Below are 20,729 nucleotides of genomic sequence, written 5' to 3'. Positions count from 1 at the left end.
GGGCGCTACCATCGGGCCAGGCCACAGGGGTGAGGGAAGGAGGGATGAACCACAGCCTTCTCGTCCTTCTCGCCCGCAACTCTTGTCCTAATGTTCTCTAAAGGGTGCTGGACGTGACGTGCGGGCGAAACTAGCACCGAAGGGTCCGGAGAGGCGGGTGAGCGGGTCTTGGTATCAAGCCGGAGTGATTCTCCGTGCAAGGCTAAGCTGTTTGGAATGGTTGCGTCCACTGGCTCTAGGGACCGTCTCTGAAGAGTCTGCCTTGGAGGGACACGGAAGCCGGCGGGAGGGCTGGGGGAAGGGACCCGGGCCTAGAACAACTGCTGACTAATCGGCGGGCGGCGGGGGACGGGGGGCGGGGGTGGCCCGCCCGCTTCGCCGGGGTCACGCGTCCGAGTGCAAGCCGAATGAGCTCGGGGCTCTCGAGCCTCGCCGGGAAGCCAGAGTCCCCCGACTCCCAGCCGGGGGCCCCCACCTGGCATTCCGGGGGCGGGAGGGGGGGCGGCGCGCTCTGCAGTGAGTACCCGGGACACGTGGCCTGGGCCGGAGGGGGGAGGGGGCCGAGGCCGGTGGGCTAGATCGGAGGTCCGAACGTAGCGCCGGATCCTAAGAGCCCCCCACCCCCGCCCCAGTAACGGTCAAGTTTGAGAATGCCCTTTTAGCACAGCCTCATCCATTACCCATGTTTTTACAGAAGGGGAAACTGAGGCCCAAGGAATTTGTGTACTTTTCCTAACTGACAAAGCTGAACCGACCCACCCCCTGGGACCCTCCACGCTATTGCTCAGAAGAATCTTCCCCGTCCTTGTCTTCTCATTCTGTCCTCCGGGTTTCCTAGTAAGGTAGGCAGGGCCTGTTGGTGCATAGCCCCATTTTATTGATGAAGAGACTGAGGCCCAGAGGATTCTAGTCCCAGTTCTGTTTGTCCATGTGCAAGTCTTTCACCCTTGTAAGGTGCCCATGGATTCGATGGTTGTGAAGGTGAAGGAGGGGGCTTGCGGTGGGTGTCTTGGCTCTGGGCAAGGCTGGCACCTGTCTGCCTTTCTGGACTCAGTCTAGTCTCCCCAAACAGGTGCTCAGGCCCAAGGAAGGGAAGGACTCACCCAAATCTTTCAGCAGGACCTGGAGCCAAGCCAGTGTCTCTCTTTCAGTGAACACATATGGGAAACTTGGGGATGAGTAAGAGGGGGCACTCCACCTGCCCCCTGCTTAGACCATCTGCTCAGGAAAAAAGACAGGCCAAACTGTGCTCACTAGATAGGATAAGATCTATGACCCGTGATGTGGTGGGCCAGGGCAAGGGACAGGGACCCTTGAACTGGACTTCAAGGGGTATATAAGAGTTTGCCTATTGGAGAGATGGGAGGGATAGTGCAGGCAGACGGGCTTTCTACATTTTTCCTGCAGGAAACTTGCAGGAGGATTTTGATACTGAGGTTGCCCTTGGGAAAGGAGCAGATGAAGCACTCTTCTTGCCTCTGGGCTTTTGCTTTCTGCCTCATGAAATCTGCTCACTGGGAGTCTTGACACAGGCTTGGCCAGGGGTGAGGAGGTTTCAGCAAGGCTTGTGCCTTGTGGGCTGGGAATTGGCTTTTTTGAGGGCCAGACTAGACCAGCTAGGCTGGAGCAGCTGCTTCCGTGCTGAGGCCCCCCTTGCTGGCGGCTGGCCATCTCTGCCTCCTCCCACAACTAGCTGGGGTGGCTACAGCAGGAGCTGTGGTCTGGGCCCTGCCTTAGTCCATTCCTTTTTCTCATCCTATGAGGAAAGGATTTTCTTAATCCCCATTTTACAGATGAGGAAGGAGAGGCTCAGAGGATGAAATACTTGTCCAGGAATGCACAGCGGAAGGAGTAGAGGGAATACTGGCACCTTCCTGCAAAAAGGAGGGATAGGGCCAGAGGGGCTGTGCTCAAAGCTGAAGAAAGGGAATGTGTCCTCCTTTGCACTCAGGGTGTGGGACTCTTGCTCCTTACGCAGCCCTTCTGCCTCACCCCCTTCCTAATCCGCCTGCCCATTGGCTGGCCTCACCCCTTGTGTCAAGGGCAGCTGAGCCCCTCTAGAGCTCTAAGGCTGGGCATAGTGGAGGGGAGGGGAGAGGAAGGTGGCTGGTCTGCAACCCAAGAGAAGAGGGAGGCAGAGGAAAGCTGGAGATGGCCCTGAGTTTGTCCTGGGGTGCTGCACCCCTCTTTTGGGAGTCCAGAGTGCCAGCTCAACTCACAGCCCTTTTGGTCTGGCCCCTCCCTACCCTCCCACGGGCAGAAGGGGTGGCAAGATGGCTAAGCACATGGTTAGGGGCCGAGCTCCTCTGTGGTTGAGTTGCTGGGCCTGCCTCTCCAGCTTAAGTTTCTACTTCTGTAAAATGGAGCCGTTGGGAGGGTAGTTGAAAGGAAGTTGGATAAAAATCGCAATAATTACTGTTGTTCTTGTTTTCCTTTTCTCCTAGCACACAGCCCCAAGAACACTCTTGACACCTCCAGCCACGCTATGCAGGCCAGAGGCCGCCCTGGCCTCCCATCCCTGGCGCTGCCTCTCGCCTCCTCCGTTCTGATGCTGCTGCTGAGCAGCCTATGGCTGCTGGGGGCTGGCCCCAGCCTTGTCCTGGCCCCGGAGCTGCTGCTGGACCCTTGGCAGGGTGAGGGCTGGCCCCATGGACCTTGAAAGAGGCAGGAGACTTAGGTAGGGCCTAAGACCAGTTCCCGGGAGTGGCATGCATCGTGCACTGGTCAAGCAGGGAGAGGACCCAGTGCCCCGGGGGAAGGTTGGCCTTGGACAGGAGCATGTCCAGCTCATCCACAGCCCGGAAGGGAGGGCAGAGCACAGGCAGAGGAGCCAGCAGAGCGGTGGGAGCCTGGGAGTAGGTATTCTTTTCAGATGGCTTCCTTTTTTGGTGGTTTTCTCTTAAAATAAGAACTAAGGCCTCCAGCTTAGTCGGGGAATGTTCAGGAGGTTCTGGGAGTCTGAGGAGTGACCCCAGCTGAGTAGTTCCCAGCAGACGTTAAGTGACTCAGCCATGGTTGGGTTGCTGTTGAGAAGACTGAGTGGCGTCGCCAGCATCTTCCTGTTAACGCAGCCGGGGAGCAGCCACAGCATTTAGAAGCCCTTGGTCCCCTTCATGAGTGATTACAGTGCTGGCAGTGGGCAGACTGGCTCCTGGGGAGAGGAGGCTGGCTTAGTGGGTGTGCTACAGAGGGTAACTACCACCCTGGGACAGTCTTGGGACTTAGGGCCGCTAACCTGGCACATAAGCTCCCTCTCTCTCCCAGCGCACCGCCTGCTAACCCACGTCCTGGGCCACATGACCCTACCTGGCCTCCTCCTGAGCCTGCTGCTCCTGCCCACACTGGGCTGGTGGCAGGAGTGCCGCCTGGGCACACTGCGGTTCCTGCATGCCTCTGCCCTGCTTGCCCTGGCTGCTGGGCTAATGGGTGTGCTGCTGGCGGGCCTTGGGGTGTCCCGCGCAGCTGGTGGCTGTGGCTACATGCCCGTCCACCTGGCCATGCTGGCAGGGCAGAGTTACCACCCTAGACAGCCCCAGCAGCTACTGCCACCGCGGTTGCTGCCGTGGTTGCTGCTTGTCTTGACACCAGTGATCAGCTCCGAGCCACCCTTCCTGCAGCTATTGTGCGGCCTCCTTGCTGGCCTGGCCTGTATCCTTTGCCTGGGTCCAGGGCCTGTGTGGACATGTGGGTTGTGTGGCTGGGCCCCCAGAGTGCCTGGGCTGGAAGCAGCACAAGGTGGTCAGGTTCCACAGTAACGGAAAGCTGTGCAAACATATTCTGGGAGCACCTCTGAGCCCTCTTCTGGCCAGACTCTGGGCAGGGGTGCGGCTGAGGGCTAATGGCCAGGTGAAGGCGCCAACTACAATTTAAAGGGGAGCCCGGGAGGGCACAAGTGGCCCAAGGAGCCACCTAACGTGGCCCTCCCCTGTGGAGGGGGCATCTGAACTGAGCTGTGCAGGATGAGGGGTTCGGGGAGTGAAAAAGGGAGCAGGCCAGGCAGAGGGTGCAGGAAGTGCAAGGCCAGGGTGAGAGTGAGCCCCAGGCTCATCACTGAAAGGCAGAACACCTGTGGCTGGTGGTGCAGGTGCATTGAACACAGGCTCTTGCTCCAAAAATGCTTAATGCCTGTTGGGGAAACCGTGCCTTTGGAGGGAACAGTGGCTTTTTAGAATTGCGGACACCAGTTGCCCAGGCCTGGCCGTATCCTGCAGTGGGGAGTATGTTGCCCTGGCTGAGGGCAGTGAGGGGGATGTCAGTGGGTACAAGGGTGGGCCTTGAGTCAGACCTGAAAGGTCTCACAGGGCTCTGGGAACCGAGAAGGCAGGGGATGCCTGAGATGTGGGGAGACACACCTGTCAACCCCCCTTACTGGGTGAGTAGCTTCATGCAGGTCCCTTTTCCTAGAACCTCCACTGCTGACTAGGATGACAACACACCCCTTGCTGGGCCATAGTGAGGAGACGTGAGGGAATGCCTGCCACACACTTGGCCCAGGGCCTGGCGTGCAGTGTGGGCTCACCCCTGGCTGGTTTTGGTTTTCCTTGACCGGCTGCCCTGCCCTGGGCAGACAGATGCAGCTGGAGCCTTCCGGTGGCTGGAGCCCTCTGAGCGGCGGCTGCAAGCATTGCAGGAGGGCGTCCTGTGCAGGGCCCTGGCGGGGTGCTGGCCCGTCAGACTCCTTCCCACCCCAGGTGGCCTGGCCGAGCTGCCGGTCACCCATCCTGCCGGAGTGAGGTGAGAGGGATGCCGATGACAGCGGCCCTGCCGGTGGATGCCGTGTCGGTGGCTGGCAGTCACGCCCTCTTCTACTTCTGCTCCCCCAGGCCTCCCGCCCCTGGACCTCCCTACATGGCCTCCCCTAGCGAAGGCTCAGCCCACCTCCCGCCAGGCCTGGGGCCTGTGCAGCTGACCTGGGAGGGCTCCACAGAGGTGGGCCTGGCCTGGACCGGGCCCATCTTCCGTGCAGGGGCCCCGCTGTGGGCGGCCCTGGAGGAGCAGATGCTGCAGGAGGGGATTCAGGCCTCCCTCCTTGAGAGGCCGGCCCGGTGTCCTGAGGGCCCGCTGTGGCTGTCTAAGTCCTCTGTCTCCTCTCTGCGGTAAGGTGTGTGGGCGGCGGGTGGGGTTCCCTGGTGCAGGAGCTGGAGGTGGCCCTGACATTCCCTGCCTGTCCCCCCATCCCACAGGCTGCAGCAGCTGGAGCGCATGGGCTTCCCCACAGAGCAGGCCGTGGTGGCACTGGCAGCCACGGGCCGAGTGGAGGGTGCTGTGTCCCTACTGGTTGAAGGGGAGGTGGGCACTGAGGCCTTAGTGACTCAGGGGCGGGGCGGGCCCGCCCACCCCAAGGGCCCTGGTCCCCCCTAGCACAGCAGGGTGACAAGGGGCTTAGCCTATGTTTGGGGAGTCAGAGCCCCATCCTTGTCTGCCGAGAGTCACGGTGTGCAGGAGAAGCCCCTCCAGCACCCCACCCTGGCTCTACTCAGAATAAAAACAGTTCATTTTTCAACCTAGACCTCCTCGGGGGCAGCAGTTGTGTCTGACTCTTTTGTGTTGGCAGTAGGGGGACGAATGAATGAGCGGTGAGGGAATGACTGATTTCAGGAGAACAGCTCCCTGATGTGCAGAGACCAGGCTTCCTGTTTAGCCTCTTTCTCAGGAGGCTACGGCCTCCACCTCGGGGCATAGAAGACCCTCTGCAGAGGAGCAATCTTCATCACTGGTTTCCCAGCTACTTTCTACCCAGCCTTAGGTCTCAGCCTACACGGGGACCTTCCTCCAGGAATGCTTCCCTGATTCCCCTGGAATATCATCCCTTCGCTGCCCACACCCCCCAGTGACCCTACTGGACAGGGGCCAGTTCAGTTGGTCTCCTGAGGCTCTGGAGCTGGTGGCTGTGCCCTGCCAAGCTCCCCGCGCAGGAAACAATGTGAGGTTGCCAAGGGGGAGAGGCTGCCTAAGCTTTGAGGAGGCAGCTCCTCCCTCCTGGCCCCCTTCAGTCCTTGACCCCTTCCCAGCAAGGGGAGGTGCAGACTGAGCCAGAGGGTGGTGGGGCACGGGTGTGAGATGCCGCTGGGCTGTGGGGGGAGGTGAGGCCAAGGGGTGCCTGGGAAGCTGGACTTTGATGGGAGGGGCAGGGAACTGTGTGTCCTGGGGCAGCCTACACACTGGTCGCCTGAGTGGGCTGTACCCCATGCTGGAGCCAGAGGGAAGAGGCTGTAGAGACCGGCTCTGCTGTTGGCCACAGGCAAGGGGCCAGAAACAGACCCAAGTTCATGCTGTTCTTTTATGGGTGAGGAAACAGACTTGGGGTGACTCTGTGGTGCCCCAATCTGGAAGCTGCCCCAAGGTCTGGCACTTCCTTACTCTCTGGGCCTTTCAGGAGCTGTAGCTGTTGCTGGACACCTGGCCAGGGGATGGGGATGGTCTGAGCCTCTGCTCTGCTCACCTACCTCTGTGCACCCCCTGCCCGGCAGCACCTTGACCCCCCTGAGCCCTGTGCAGGCCCACTTCACAGCCCTGCTTTGCATGTGAGCAGGGAAAGGCCATCAAGAAGAAGGAAGAGGCTCCTGGCCCTGCCCAGCTGCACCCCGTCTAAGCACACACTGAGACCAGGCCAGTGGGACTTCAGGTTGGGGGACTTTATTGGCGGGAGATCTCTACCTCCAGGGCACCCCTCCCTCTCCATGCCTCCACCCCCACCTGGGACATGGGAGGGGCTGGGGGCTCAGGGGGCAGGACCTATGGCACGTCCTGCCTGTTGGACTCAGGGTGGGGACCCAGCACCAGAAATCAAGGAGAGGAGGGCTGCGATGGGCTCCCCGGGTTTGGCTGGGGAGGAGGGAGAGGGAAGCCTGCCCTTCCCCACCAGCCCCGCATGTGCTAAGGACTCAGCAGAACCCCGGCTCCAGTCACCCATCAGTGCCTACAGGTCTGGATGCCTGGGCAGCCCATGAGAAGACCCAAGTCTTGAACCTGCTAGCCCTTCCCCGCAGGCTGGCATCATCCCGTTTCACAGAGGGAAAGGGAGTCCCTGGGCCCTCACCTATGCCTGGGCTGCCCCTCCCACTCAGGCCACAGTCCCTTCTCAGCTTCATAGTAGGCAGACTTGCACGGGGTGTCAGGACCAAGACTTGCCCATCCCAAAGGCTTAGGTGGCAGAAGGGACCCTGAGGACATTAATAAATATGGTGGGCGGTCCCTGGAGGCAGTTGGCCAAGTCCAGTCTGGGAAGGGAAGCTAGGCCAGGTCTGCCCCTAGGGCCACCCCTGCCCTCAGCCTCTCTCGTTGCGGCTCCTGGGGGCCACGATCCGGTAGTTGGCCGTGTGTCCTCCCCTCTTGCCCCGCAGGAGGCTGGGGGTGCCTGTGCCGGCAGGGCCTGTCCCCGACCCCTCTGGTTCTGCCGGAGGGAAGGAGAGAGTCAGGGTTAGTGAGATCTGTGTGAGGTGCCCATCTCCCTTCGGCCCTCTGGGGGCTGGGGGGCTGGGCACTGCCCTGGCATCTGGGAGGCAGAGCTGTGAGAAAGGGTAGTTTGCAGGCTGGTTAGTGTCTCCCCTTACCCCCCTGGAGTTAGCAGTTCCCAACCTAATGAGAGCACTCAGGGCGTCTGTCAAGCGGGGGTAAATGAACTGGCCATGTTTCTGAAATGTGGAGCACGTGGTGAACAAATGGTCCATACAAGTATAGTTCTTTTCCACATTTTGGAATATAGGTGTGTCCTGAATCATCCTAATTTCATAGCTAGGTAAACTAAGGTCAGAGAACAGACTCAGGCCATCTGTGGTGGGGAAGAGTTTAGGAAGGCCAGGCTCTGCCACTGACCTGTGCATCTTTGGGCAAGTCTAACCTCTGTCAGGGCCTCAGTTGTCTCATCTCTAAAACTGGGGGGGGGGGGGGGGGGGGGGGGGGGGGGGGGGGGGGGGGGGGGAGGGGCGGAGTTCCAGATATACTGAGGTCCTGACCAGCTTCAATAATTATTTAAATCAGTTCTAATTTGGCTATGGTGAAATATGCCCCAACCTGGAAATAAGGTATCCCCCAAGAGTGAAACAATAATTGGCATTTTTGCCAACTGGGAAACTCCTACTTATCCTTCAAAATCCAGAGGAAGGCGTCTCTCCTCCAGGAAGCCTTCTGCCACTAGCACTCTAGTCCCTCTCTAAGTTAAATAGGTAGGTCAGGTAGGGCTATTTTCCCAGGGGGAGAGGAACACCCAAGGAACGGAGCCCCAGGGTGGGAGACTTGGCTGAGCCTCCAAAGTCCTGTTCAAAGGGACAGACACTGGGACTCTGGTGAGCACCAGCTTCCCACAGGGCACTGCCAGGGGAGTGGGCTATACCTTCATAATCATAACTGTCTAGCACCCTGACCTTGTGTGCCCCAGCCTCCCATGCACGTCTGGGCTGACATCTGGGGCCTCTGAGACAGATTTGTGTGTGCTCACAGTCAAGGGAGATTTGATGCCCTAAATTGGGGAACATAGGAGGAGAGGAGCACAGAGCTCAGGCTCTAACATCAGCTATGGCCAAGTCCTATACCAAGTGTTGAACCTTTGAGCTGCATCTGCAACGTGGGGATAATACTGTGTCACACCCTTGCGGTGAGTGTTTTAAGGTGTTCAGGAGTGGAAAGTGGTTTTCACAGTAAATGCTGGATTATTATGGTCACTGGATGAGTTTTCGACCCAGGTCTCTGGCAGGCCAACTCATCTCATGAGTTGCCCATGAGATGCTATTCTGACTCAATCAAATTCAGGGCCCTTGGTTTCCCCTGGTCCCACTCAGTGCTTGGCAGAACAGAGGTGTCAGTGAACTTTTGTTGATGGAGCAAAAGGAGCCAGTGCTTTAAAGGACAGACCCCTGGCCTCACCACTACTACTGCTATGACCCTGAGGAAATCATGTGAGCTCTCTGAACCTCAGTTTCTTCATCTGTGAAATGGGCATGGTATGGCCCCCCTGGCAAACTTGTTATAGAGACTGGATGTAAATCCCCAGCCCAGGAGGCTGGATGTGTGACAGCTGTTACTATCTCATTATTGATTATAACCTAAACATGAGCCCTATCTCAGTTTTTAGTCAGCACCTGCTGTGTATGATGGATAAGGGGAAAGTTCCTTCTTCACTGCTCCACTCCTCCCTCACCCCCTCTTCCAGGCCCACCATCCAAGCTTGCTTGTGGGGTCACTCCCCCAGGCTTGTGGCCACAGAGAGTGGGCGCAGGCTTTCTAAGGTGACCAGCACTCCCTCCCTGGGCTGCTGGAAACAGGGGACTAAAGTACGGGTAGGGCTTCAAGGCTACAGTGTGTCCCTTCTGGTTCCTGTCCCTATCCTCCTGAGAGGGGGGTGCAGAGACACCTGAAAAAGGTGCGGAGAGCCTGGGATTTGGTTCTCGGTCTTGAACCTGTGGCAGGGCAGGAGGTCTGAGAGATGGTCACTGATGTTTCTAAAAGTTAGAGAAGCCGTGCGGCAAGGCAGAGGGGCTTTGGAAGCAGACCGCATGCCCCTTGCAGTCTCCAGGCCTTTGTCCATGCAGAACTCTGTCAAGGCCACCCTTTCTACCTTCTTGTAGGGATTTTCCATGACCCAATGCAAATGGCCCCTTTCCAGGAAGGCTTCTCCAACTCATAGCTGGAAGTGATTGCCACTCACCCACATCCCTGTACCCCGTGGCCCTCATCTCTGTAGACACTGAGGATCCCCCATCACTTGGATGGACACAGAGCATTGGGCCAGAGCTGGCACTCAGTAGATGTGCCCTATGGTTTTGCAGGAGGCTTGGCTGTATCCCTGGCCCTCCTTCCTGCTCGGGGCCTCTGTTTCCTCATCTGTAAAATAGATGTGAAGTTGGACATGGTGTCTGAGGCCCATGTGCACTGACATACTAGGACTGGGCTGTGATATGGGGTCGTTGGTGGCCCATGCCCCACCCTGGACATGCACCTGCAGCCCCGCATCACTTGTCACAACCCAGGTGGCCGGAGGTGGGAGAAGGATGGCCATGGGTGCCTCTTAGTGTTAGGTGAGGACCAGAGCTCAGCCCCGAGGGTAGCCAATCCCTGCGTCTCTCGAGGGCCACCCTCCTTTGCCCCACTGTGACAAGCCAGGCACAGGGAGAGGTACTGCCCATTTGGTGTCTAACCTCCTTCCATGCTTTCTACCTCCTTTCAAGGGCCTTCTCAAACTGGGCCCTGCCAGATTCTCCAGCCTCACCTATCACTCCTTAGCAACCTCACAGAATGGGCCTCTTGGCTTTTGCCCATGCTGTTCCTGTGCCCGTTTACTTGCCCCGATCCTTCCTCTTCAGGTCTCCACTTAGATGACACCTCCTCCAGGAAGCCCTCCCTGAGATGCCTTCCCCCACTCCCCAGCCTGGGTCAGGGGCACTTCCGTGCTGTCACAGTACTCACTCCACCATGGTATTCCTCACCCTGGGTCTAGCAGCCCATTCCAGGACAACCCCTGTGTCCCAGCACCCTGTATGCCATGAGAGCAGGACTATGTCTTATCTGGGAGCCTGTGGCAGATAAGGGTGTCAGGCACCATCTGCTGGCTGGCTGGAAGGGCTAAAGGAGGGGTGTCCGCTCGCCTGGGTCCAGCAGTGGGAGGTGACTTCTGTGTCCCTAGGCCCTTCCTGGAAGGGGCTGCCCCTACCTGCCCGCCCTGCCATTACCTGGCCAGATGATGGCTTCCAGCAGGGTGACTCGTCTGGCCAGGAGCTCCAGCTGAGCCTGCTGCTGCAGGAAGCTCTGTAAGCTAGGAGCCTGATGGGAGATCAAGAAGAGCAGACGGTGCGAGTCCGGCCTCCGAGGGCTGGCCTGGGGAGCCGAGGGTGGGGTGTAGGGGCTAGGCACCCACCAGCTTCGAGGCAGGGGCCTGGGTGTGAGTCTCTATCGAGACCTCGGTCTCCCCTTCTAACTGGGGATGGGGCTTGCCTGGCTCCTCAAATGACCAGATGGGCGGAGAAACTGGTGGGTGAGTGCCTGGGGTGACGGTCTGGCTCTCTCCAGCCCCTAAATGGACCTGAAGGACACATTAGGAGGACCAGAGGAGGAACTGTAAGGTAGACGCCTGGGGCTAGGAAGGCCTGCCCTATGAGAGCCTCTGGGGGCTCCTGGGAGAGGGGCGGTCAGAACTGGTGGGTGGTATATTACCTGGAGTACTGCGGGGACTGAGCCTGGCTTCGTTACCCACAGTCCCATGCACTTCTGGAGTCAAGTTCCATGACCTATTGTCCTGTGGCTTGGGGACTGGCTTTCTTACCCACTATTTCTCTAGACCTGAATGAAGCCTGGCTGGAGTCTGGATTCCTTACCCAGAACTCTCCTGTGGGTCTGGACTCTGACTTTATTACCCACAATCCCCTGCTCTGCAGCAGTCTGGCTCTGTTACCCACAATCCCCTACTGTCTGGAGTTTGGCTCCACGGCCCCTAATTTCTTCCAAACTCAAAATCTGTCACCTCTGCTTCCCCTGCAGGCCTGGAACCGTATTACCCACAATGCCTGGAGGCCCAGTCTGACCACAGAGGTGGGGGCCCAGGTTTCTAGGGCCCCCTTTCACCTGTGGAGGAGGGACCAGCCATTGAGGGATGGGTGGCCTCGTTCTCTCACGTCCTCACCTGCCTGGGGCAGGCACCTTCTCCAGCCTCATGGCTGGGTCCAGGCAGCTCCACCCCTGGAGGGCCTGGGGAAGGCTGGCGGGTGGGGGCTGGGCTGTCTGTCCGTCTGTCTGTCTCTACTCACCATAGAGCCCAATCATTGTTTCCAAGATTAAAACCCTCTCAGCTAAAATCTTCAAAGCCTCGCGTAGTTGGTGCAACCCCTCCCCCTGCGGAGGAAAGAGACAGATGCAGCCGTGAAGAGGGCAAGGGAGGGGGTCCTGCAAAGCTCTTTGGTGGCCCATGCCCCACCCTGGACATGCACCTGCAGCCCGCACCACCTGCCACAACCCAGGGCCCGCGGACAGCCAGGGTAAGACCGATAAGACCGATAAGACCGGGAGAGGACAGGGCGGGGGAGGGGCAAGACAGGTGGAAGCAGACCCCTCCATAAGTCCTGATGGGTCCCAGCTGGCTGCTCTCTGCCCACACCCCTGCACATCTGCTGCACTGGGGGCAGGGTGATGTCAGTCCACAGGGGCCCTACTGCCCTCCCAGAGCCTGCCTTGGAGTCTGCCCTGGAGGTTGTCACGGGGCACCCCCAAACCTCTGTTGCCTGACACCTGCATGATTCCTGCCACACCCCTGGGCCACCTGTACTCTTGTTTACTTTATGTTCTTTAAACTGACTTTTTGCCTTAATGCTACATTAACCTCACTCTAACGAATTCCATCAGTGGGATCAGGCTCCTTACTGACTTTCTTTCCATTAACATCAAAATGAATATAGGCAAGGAAAATTAGAAAACGTTTGAGTGGCATCACTTTGGGGAAGTTGTGCTTAACACGTTGGAAAAGCTGAGGCTCAGGCTCAGGCGTCCACTCCTCAGCCCTTCTCACTTTGGGCTCAATCCCCCCCCCCCGCCCACCCCCCACCCAGGCTCTGACTATTCCAAGTCCGGGTTCTGCACGTCCTGGAGTCAGGCCCCCAGCCCCACCCTCCCTTCGATGCAGCATCTCTAGGTCTGTAGCCCCCAGGCCCAGGGATGTGGCAGTGGACCCCCAGAGCCCCTGGCCCAGGTCTCCCCACTCCGAGATAGTGTCGGCTGCTACCCAGGGCTCAGGCTGACCCTCACCTTCACTCTCAGTTTGTCTGTCTGTCCTTTCCTTCCCCAGCATGAGGGCCATAGTCTGGCTGAAATTCCACACTCCCTCACTCCTTCCTCTTTCCTAGTCCAGACTAAAGCCATTTCCGGAATGCCGATATCTTAATTCCAACAGAGCACCCCAGGACAGCAAAGAGGACTACTCTAGCCCTCACATCTCTGGGAGTCTCTCTCAGTGTCCTTTACTCGGTACCAATTAAGTGAAGGGATGGGGGAGCATATGCATATTGCTACAATTGAAATCCAAGGTCTAACAACTGAGAGACCCCCCAACACGTCCGTGAGCCTGCTGTGGCCTTGCTGGGGCTGTCCATTATAACCCAGCTGTCCTGTCCACATCACAAGGGTTGGGCCACCCTCAGGCCACTGACTGGACGTTACAGCCTAAGGGTCAGAGTCACCATGGGTGGCACACCAAAGTAATCCCTCTTCGAGTATTACAAGAGCAGGATCTAAAAATGGATGACCTTCAAAAACCATGTTAAGCCCCTCCCGGCATGGACAGTGGGACAAGCTGACCTCATGAACTGCCTGATAAGATGCAATAAAAGGGCACTAGATCCCCCACCAGTGCTCCTGCCAAAAACATTTAACTGCATCTCACCGCAAGGAAACAATCAGACAAATCTAGATAGATGGGAGGACACTCACAAAAAGACAGTCAAGAGAAAGAAGAAAAGGACAGGGACTGTTCTAGATTAAAAGGCGCTAGAGTTATAACAACCAAATGCAGTGCATGAATCTTGATGAGTTCTCAGATTAAAAAAAATAACAGCTAAAAAAAGGCATTTTGGGGACAACTGGTAAAATTTGTACGTAAGTTCAATGACACATAACTTTAGACCATCATTTCACTGAATCAATGTCAGCTTTCTTAGGCGAGATGCTGCTATTGGGGCTTTTTGGGAGCATGTCCACATTGTTTTGAGATACACACTGATGTGTTGGGGGAAATGGATGAGATTTGCAACTTACTTTCAAATAGATTTTTTTTTAAGTCTGTAAATATAGTAAAGAGAGAAAGAGCAAATGTGCCAAAATACTAATAGTTGGTCTAGTGAGTGGACGGCAGGAGGGTATTCGTTCTGGATTTTCCTGCATGTTTGAAAATCTTCATAGTGAAAATTGGAGGAAAACGCATAAAACAAAATTCCTGCTATTTGGATCCCTTCCAAGAGGAGACGCCTTTTGTTTGTACTGGTAACACCGCAGTCCCCTCTGATCCCGGACTGGGCATTCAAGGCCTGCTGGACACCCTGTGCTCAACTTCACACCGGACACCTCCCATGTTCCACGGACAGAACCCAGGGGGCTTCTCCTTATTCTCTACTATGTAAGTTGCCTTAACTTCTCGCTCCCCTTCATGGCCAAACCAGCACCTAGTCTCCGTTAGTCCACTGACATCCATCCATCCTCATGGCCCTCCTTCCAGTCCCGGCTCCCAGGGGCTCTTGCCAGGAAGACCACAACAGACTCCCCGTCTCTCTTTCTGCTTCTCCCATGTTGTCCCCTTCTCCCATCCCTTCTCCGCATGGCAGTCAGAGGGACGGTTTGCAAACAGAAATCTGACTGTATCCCTTTCCTGCTGTTAAATACTTCAGTGACTCTCCACTGTCCACAGAATGAAGTTCAAATTCCTCAATATGGCCTCCTAAGTCTCGCAAGCCTATTTGACCTCCGTCTCACCCCTTGACTGTCACACTGTACCATGCCAAGTATTTGCAGCTCCTTGGCTACCCTGGGCTCACTCCAGCCCCAAGGCCTTTGTTCATGGTGTTCCCGCTCCTCTGCCTGAACACCCTTTGCTTGATTAATGCATCTTTTGGGCCTCAGCTCCCATCTTTCCTTCCAGGAGGACGCTAAATCCTCCCCCGTCACAGCTGAGCTCCCTCTGTCCTGTTGCTGCTGTTACTGGTCTGTTTCCCCCCTCCCCCTTCCCACTGTGACCACTTTGAGGGTGGGGATGGTGGTCCAAATCACATCTATGTCCACAGTGCCCAGCCTGGGGTTTGGCACGCACTGAGGAAGGGATGGTTTCCCTGGTCCTGGTAGCTGAAAACCCTGGGTTTCAGTTCCAGCTCTGCCAACAATTTGCTCTGCGGAGTTGGGCCTCAGTTTTTCCTGTCTGAATAAGGGGTACGAGCTTTGGTCTAGATGGGCTGGCTGGGGCAGTGCCTGCACTTTATGCTCATGACCACTGGGTGTCACTGCAGAGCTGCAGTCAGATAAGTGGCTCAGGTCTACCTGGGGGTGGTAGGTGGAGAATGGTCTCTCAGGGCCCCTCTCCACACTGGGCCTCATCCCCACCTACCCCCAACAGAGCTGGTCCCCCAGTCCCCAAAGCCTCATGCTGACCCCAGCCCAGCAGGCCCCCCTCAGGCAGGCAGCAAGCAGGGGCAGAAGTATAGGTGGGCGACAGGGAGGAAGTAGGATGGGCAAGGGCCCTGCTACCTCTTGGGCGACCCCTCCCACAGGTGGTCCTGAGTTCAAGACCTGGTCTGGGCCAGTTCAGGCATCCATTCTCCTCCCAGAATTCCATGCATGGGTGAAGCTGCGTAACCTAGTTCAGCCTCACTTCACTTCCCCCACCTCCCCTGGGCTGAGTAGAGAACACGTTCTCAGAGTGGAGGTGGCCAGTGATGGGCCCAGGGGAGGCAGAGGGCTTGGCTCACATGGGTCTACTTGACCCCAGGCCCGGCTCATGCCCCTGTTGGTAGTATGCTTACGAGACTCCGGAGCTACTAGGGGATGAAGGGGGGGTGGGGGGTGTTGAGTAGAGTGACAGCAAGGGGCTGGAGGAGGTTTGCCGAGAGGTAGCAGGGCCCCAGAAGTCACGGGAAGACATAGGGAAGGGCTCGTGCAGGGTGAGGGGCTCCCACGGCTGTATCCATCACTGACCCCACAATCAGGAGCAGAGAGGGCAAGGCAGGCGCTGGGTGCCTCCCATGTCCTCATTAACTAGTACCTGCTGGGAAGTAGGGCACCCCAGCCAGACTGCACCCAGACGGGGTTGGGGCAAAGGGAGGCATGATACCAGTCTCCTGAAGAGCTTCCCGGTTTTCTCTCCTGTAGGCGTGTCTGCCTCCACCGTGTCCATTTTCCAAATGTCTATGTCACAGTGGTTTCCAGGTCCCTGCATTGTGGGGCTTTTGGTCCTCTCCCCATGTATCTCTTGGGTGGGTCAATTTCTAGGCCTGGGAATTCATTCACTGCAACCATCAGCAATGAATGTAAAGGTCTCTAGGGTCCCCCTGTGGTTTCTGGGTTTCTCTAGGGTCCCCCTGTGGTTTCCAGGTTTCCATATATGCTACGTCTTCTGTGTATGTGACAGTTTCTAGGCCTTCCTTTTCAATCTTCGCGGGCTTCCTTTGTGTACAGTGGGTTTTAGATGGCCTCATCTCATTTTCCATGGTTCTCCCATGCATGATAGCTTCTAGGCCTCTCCTTCCACTCCCCCGGGTATGTATGTAATAGTGTCTAGGACCTCGTGTTAATTACAGGTCTTTTAAGAATAGTGGAGTCTAGGTCCCCTGATCTCATTTACCATGTTCGATATATACATAATGGTTTCTAGGTCTCCCTTCCGGTGCTCCATGGGTTTCCTGTGTTTATGGTGGTATCTAGGTCCCCTATCCCTTTTACCACGGGGCCCCTCACCATTTCTATGCCTCCCTTCCTATGCTTCACAGATTTCTCAAGGCCCCCAGTCCCATTCTTTTGTGTGGATATTGTCTTCATGCCTCCCTTTCTTCTGCAGACAAAGGAGCAGAAGCCAAGGCCCTTGCTGGGAAGGGACTATGGAGGCAGAGGATGCAGTCTGGACGGGGTCAGCCCAAACTACGCAGGAGGAGCAGGCAGGGTCACCCTGGCTCGGAAAGGCCACAGAGGGAAGGCGGAGACAGGGACGAAGACAGAGACAGAGAGCATGGGGTCTGCTGATAAGGCTGGCCCTGTCCGGCTGGGAGGGACAGGCTGGGGAGGGGGCTAGAGCTGAGATCTGTCAGGCCTCCTTCCTAGGAGACCAGGTTGGAGTGGGGATTTGGATGAGGTGCCCCCCACTCCTAATGATCTCCTGAGTGCTCAGGGCAGGAAGGGGCAGTGGGAAGGCAGTGCTCGGCTGGAGCTTACCCAGTGGCTCTTCTCGCCAGGGTCTCCTTTGGGGCCAGGTTCTCCCTGCAAGGAGAGAGAGAGGTAGAAGCAATGAGAGAGGGAAGGAGGGAGAGTGGGAAAAGGAAGGGGGGGAGGAGGGGGGGAAAGCGGGAAGGAGAGACTGGAAGAAGCCAGAAGGCTGAGAGAGACAGAGAGTGGCTTGTATTGGACTAACACCAGATTAAATGCAAAAAACAAACAAACTACTAAACAAATAACAACAACAACACACACACACACACAGTGATATGAAGACAATGGAACGTTATAAAGAGCAGCCAGAAACTGGAGGCTATTTGACTTCTGAAAGGAGGGAGCTACAGCTGGGTAAAAAATAAATGCTCATGGTGTTTCCTCTGAGGGCACACCCCAGCCCCATCAGCCTGGCAAATAGCTCAAGCAGAAAGCTTTATAGTCTTATTGAGCTGAAGAATCACAGGCTGGAGTTGAGACTGCCACAGGAGACAGAAATTGAGAGGAAATACTGGAAAGCAGGGAGCCACAGCAAGGGAGTGAAAGCTATATAAATACCTCCCTCCAATGCTTGGATGGCCCATGAACTACCCATCCTAAAGTCACAAGCTGAGTTCAACCCACACGCTGGACCAAAAATCAACACTCTTCAGAGGAAGATAATAGAACCCAGATTCTCTTTACTCTATTATCTATATTGGCCAGTATGCAATAATAATTACTAGATATGTGAAGAAACAGGAAAATGTGACCCACAATCAAGAGAAAAATAAGTCAGTAGAAACAGATCCACAGCCAACCCAGATTTGGGGTTTAGTAGACACAAAGTTTAAAATATCTGTGATATTTATCATCAAGGAAATCCAGGGGCACCTGGGTGGCTCAGTTGGGTAAGCATCTGACTCTTGATTTCAGTTCAGGTCATGATCTTATGGTTCATGGGATCTAGCCTCATATCAGGCTCTGTTTTGACAGCATGGAACTTGCTTGGGATTCCCTCTCTCTCTCCTCTCTTTCTGCCCCTCCCACCTTTTGCACTCCCTCTCTCAAAATAAATAAACATTAAAAATAAAAATTAAAAATAGGGGCACCTGGGTGGCTTAGTCGGTTGAGCATCTGACTTCAGCTTTGGTCATAATCTCATGGTTTGTGGGTTCAAGCCCCCTATTGGGCTCTGTGCTGACAGCTCAGAGCCTGGAGCCTGCTTCACATTCTGTGTCTCTCTTCCTGCCCCACTCCTGCTTATGCTCTCTCTCCCTCTCTCTCAAAAATAAATAAACATTTAAAAAAAAGGCATCTTCTCTAAAAAATAAATAATAAAATATCTGTGATATTTATCATCAGGGAAATCCAAATCAAAACTACAATGAGATACCACCTCACACCTGTCAGAATGGCTAAAAACAACACAAGAAAAAACAGGTGTTGGTGAGGATGCAGAGAAAGGGGAACCCCCTTACACTATTGGTGGGAATGCAAATTGGTGCAGCCACTCTAGAAAACAGTATGTAGGTTCCTCAAAAATTTAAAAATAGAACTACCCTATGATCCAGCAATTGCACTACTGAGTATTTACCCAAAGAATACAAAAATGCTAATCCAAAGGGATACATGTATCCTGATATTTACAGCAGCATTATCTACAACAGCCAAGTTATGGAAATAGCCTGAGAGTCCACTGATTGATGAATGGATAAAGAAGATGTGGTATATGCATACAATGGAATATTATTCAGTCATAAGAAGAATGAAATCTTGCCATTTGCAATGACATGGATGAGCTAGAGAATATAATGCTAAGTGAAATAAGTCAGCCAGCAAAAGACAAATATGATATCACTCACATGTAGAATTTAAGAAACAAAACAAATGAGCAACAGGGAAAAAAGAGAGAGAAGTGGAGGGGGGCAAACTAAGAAACAGACTCTTAACTATAGAGAACAGACTGATGGTTGCCAGGGGGGAGTGGGGGGGGGGTTTGGGTGAAATAGGGGATGGGGATTAGGAGTGCACCTGTTTGGATGAGCACCAGGTGGTTCATGGAAGTGCTGTATCACTATATTGTACACCTGAAACTAATACACTGGAAACTAATATTACACTGGATGGAATTTAAATACAAACTTAAAGTATCTGTGATAAATATGTTAAAGAATGTAGTGGAATTAATATAATAGTGGTGAGGTGTGGAGTTTCAGATCTGTGAATACTGTAAAAAAGCAACAGATGGAAATCCTGGAGATGAAAAGGATAATACTTGAAAGAAAAAATGCAGTAGCTGAGATTAACAGAAGAAAGAATTAGTTAACTTGAAGACAGGTCAAGACAATAAATAACTCAAACTGAAGTGCAAAGAGATAAAAGATTTAAAAAAAAGTTAACAGAGCCTCAGTGACTTATGAGAGAGTATTAAGTAATAATTGGGGTCGCAAAAGGAGAGAAGGGAGTACAGAAACAGAAAAAATGTTGGAGAAATATTAACCAAAAATTTCCCCCAAAGTTGATTAAAAACAAAACAAAACAGATTTTTTTGTTTCTGGTATGGTACATAAGGAGCTCAGAAATCACCATTCTGTCCTAATAACAAGTAAAACACTGAGAATATTGAAAAATCAACAATTCCTCTAAAGCCATCAAAGACATGAGGTCACGGAACAAAGCACTGGCCCCCAAACTGCAGAGAGAGAGAGAAGTGGGTTACAATTTACTGAGCAGATGCCTCCCTAGGAACCAGCACCAGGGTAGGAAAACTCAAATGTAATTGACAAATTGCTGGTGGCTCTACGCGGACAACTCTGAGAGTTAAACATTCCAGAGGGTCCCGGGTTTTGGAGAATATTCACACCTGTGTGTGTTTTACCCAAGATCTCTGTCAGGTCCTTACAGTGAATGCTATAGAAAAATCTCCTCGTGCTTTCAGCAGCAGGAAGGGGGAAACGTACCACCTTGAAACATACCAGAGCATTCTGTTCTTCTCAGCAAGGTCTGCCTTCAGGAGAAACTATTTTATCAGAGCCTAACCTGCTGGGGTCTTAGCAGAGCCTAACTGACCTGAAGAGAGGGAAATACCCAACTATAGCTGGCGTTAGCCTTACGCGTAGGGGAAGAGAAATATCCCAGCTCAGTCTCTAGCCATCTTGTCCCACCTGAGGGAAAATTAAAAGACAACAACAACAAAATTAAGAGGCACTGGTGAAGTTCACAGTGCAGGGACATAGGCTTACCAAAAGACTGAGACCTAACCATGGGACTACAGAATGCCTCCTCTCACCACACAGCTTACCTCTACATTACTCTTTACTGGAGTAAAGAGGCCTTTCACCCAGTACAACATGTCTACCTTCTAACCAAAAATTACAAGGCATACTAAAAGGCAAAAAACAGTTTTTAAAAGAGTGAGCAAGTATCAGAACTAGAGCCAAATATAGCATGGAGGTTGGAATTATTAGACCAGGAATTAGCAAAAACCTCCCTATGATTAATATTCTAAATTAAATTTCCATTCATTTTAATGGAAAGAAAACATGGACAACATGAGCAGAGGGATAAAATTGCTAAGAATCAAAAACAAATGCTAGATTTCAGTCAAAGGTCCTCTTCATAGAGTCGGTTAGTAATCACATTTTTCCCATTTAAGTATTAAGAAATACTTAAATCCTCAAGGCACCTGTGTCGCTCAGTCAGTTTAGTGTTTGACTCTTGATTTCGGCTCAGGTCATGATCCCAGGGTTGTGGGATTGAGCCCTGTGTCAGGCTCCTCGCTGAGCTCGGAGACTGCTTAAGACTCTCTCTCTCTCTCTCTCTCTCTCTCTCTCTCTCTCCCTCTCTCTCTCTCTCCCTCTCTCTCTCTC

The 20,729-nt window shown here is 54.3% G+C and overlaps 2 protein-coding genes across 17 annotated transcripts in view; one reads left to right on the top strand and one right to left on the bottom strand.

The window, feature by feature from the left end:
• The first annotated feature begins 26 nt into the window (after nt 1-26).
• RHBDD3 (rhomboid domain containing 3) lies at nt 27-5,509 on the top strand. Of its 5 annotated transcripts, none has more exons than XM_039225896.1 (7): nt 87-157; nt 695-842; nt 2,445-2,633; nt 3,265-3,648; nt 4,572-4,734; nt 4,824-5,096; nt 5,184-5,509. In XM_039225896.1, the coding sequence occupies exons 3-7, from the start codon at nt 2,486-2,488 to the stop codon at nt 5,359-5,361; spliced, it is 1,146 nt and encodes a 381-aa protein (XP_039081827.1). In that variant the 5' UTR covers nt 87-157; nt 695-842; nt 2,445-2,485; the 3' UTR covers nt 5,362-5,509. The 5 variants fall into 5 exon arrangements, with proteins under 5 accessions (XP_039081828.1, XP_039081827.1, XP_039081830.1 ...); XM_039225895.1 differs by lacking the exon at nt 87-157 and adding an exon at nt 431-516; XM_039225897.1 differs by lacking the exon at nt 695-842 and having other exon boundaries at nt 27-157.
• A 1,111-nt stretch (nt 5,510-6,620) lies between these two features.
• EMID1 (EMI domain containing 1) overlaps nt 6,621-20,729 on the bottom strand; it is a 47,871-nt gene continuing 33,762 nt past the window's right edge. For 5 of the 12 annotated variants that reach the window (XM_039225061.1, XM_039225076.1, XM_039225084.1 and 2 more), the window contains 4 exons: nt 16,885-16,929; nt 10,850-11,014; nt 10,665-10,755; nt 7,180-7,393 (listed from right to left, as the gene is read on the bottom strand). In XM_039225061.1, coding sequence (XP_039080992.1) covers nt 7,269-7,393; nt 10,665-10,755; nt 10,850-11,014; nt 16,885-16,929 — 426 coding nt within the window. In that variant the 3' untranslated portion in view covers nt 7,180-7,268. The other 7 variants (XM_039225101.1, XM_039225125.1, XM_039225093.1 and 4 more) reach the window with 6 other exon arrangements.

The sequence above is a fragment of the Hyaena hyaena genome, unplaced genomic scaffold, assembly GCF_003009895.1.
Source record: "Hyaena hyaena isolate Hyena2069 unplaced genomic scaffold, ASM300989v1 scaffold_19, whole genome shotgun sequence".
NCBI lineage: Eukaryota > Metazoa > Chordata > Mammalia > Carnivora > Hyaenidae > Hyaena > Hyaena hyaena.
Note: the sequence above shows the minus strand (reverse complement) of the source record. Positions and strands in the feature narration are given on the sequence as shown.

Coding starts and splice junctions, on each gene's coding strand:
- RHBDD3 (XM_039225894.1), top strand. CDS start 408: ATGAGCTCGGGGCTCTCGAGCCTCGCCGGGAAGCCAGAGTCCCCCGAC. Junction 2,634..3,264: donor GCTGCTGGACCCTTGGCAGG/GTGAGGGCTGGC, acceptor TCTCTCTCCCAG/CGCACCGCCTGCTAACCCAC. Junction 3,649..4,571: donor CCTCCTTGCTGGCCTGGCCT/GTATCCTTTGCC, acceptor CTGGGCAGACAG/ATGCAGCTGGAGCCTTCCGG.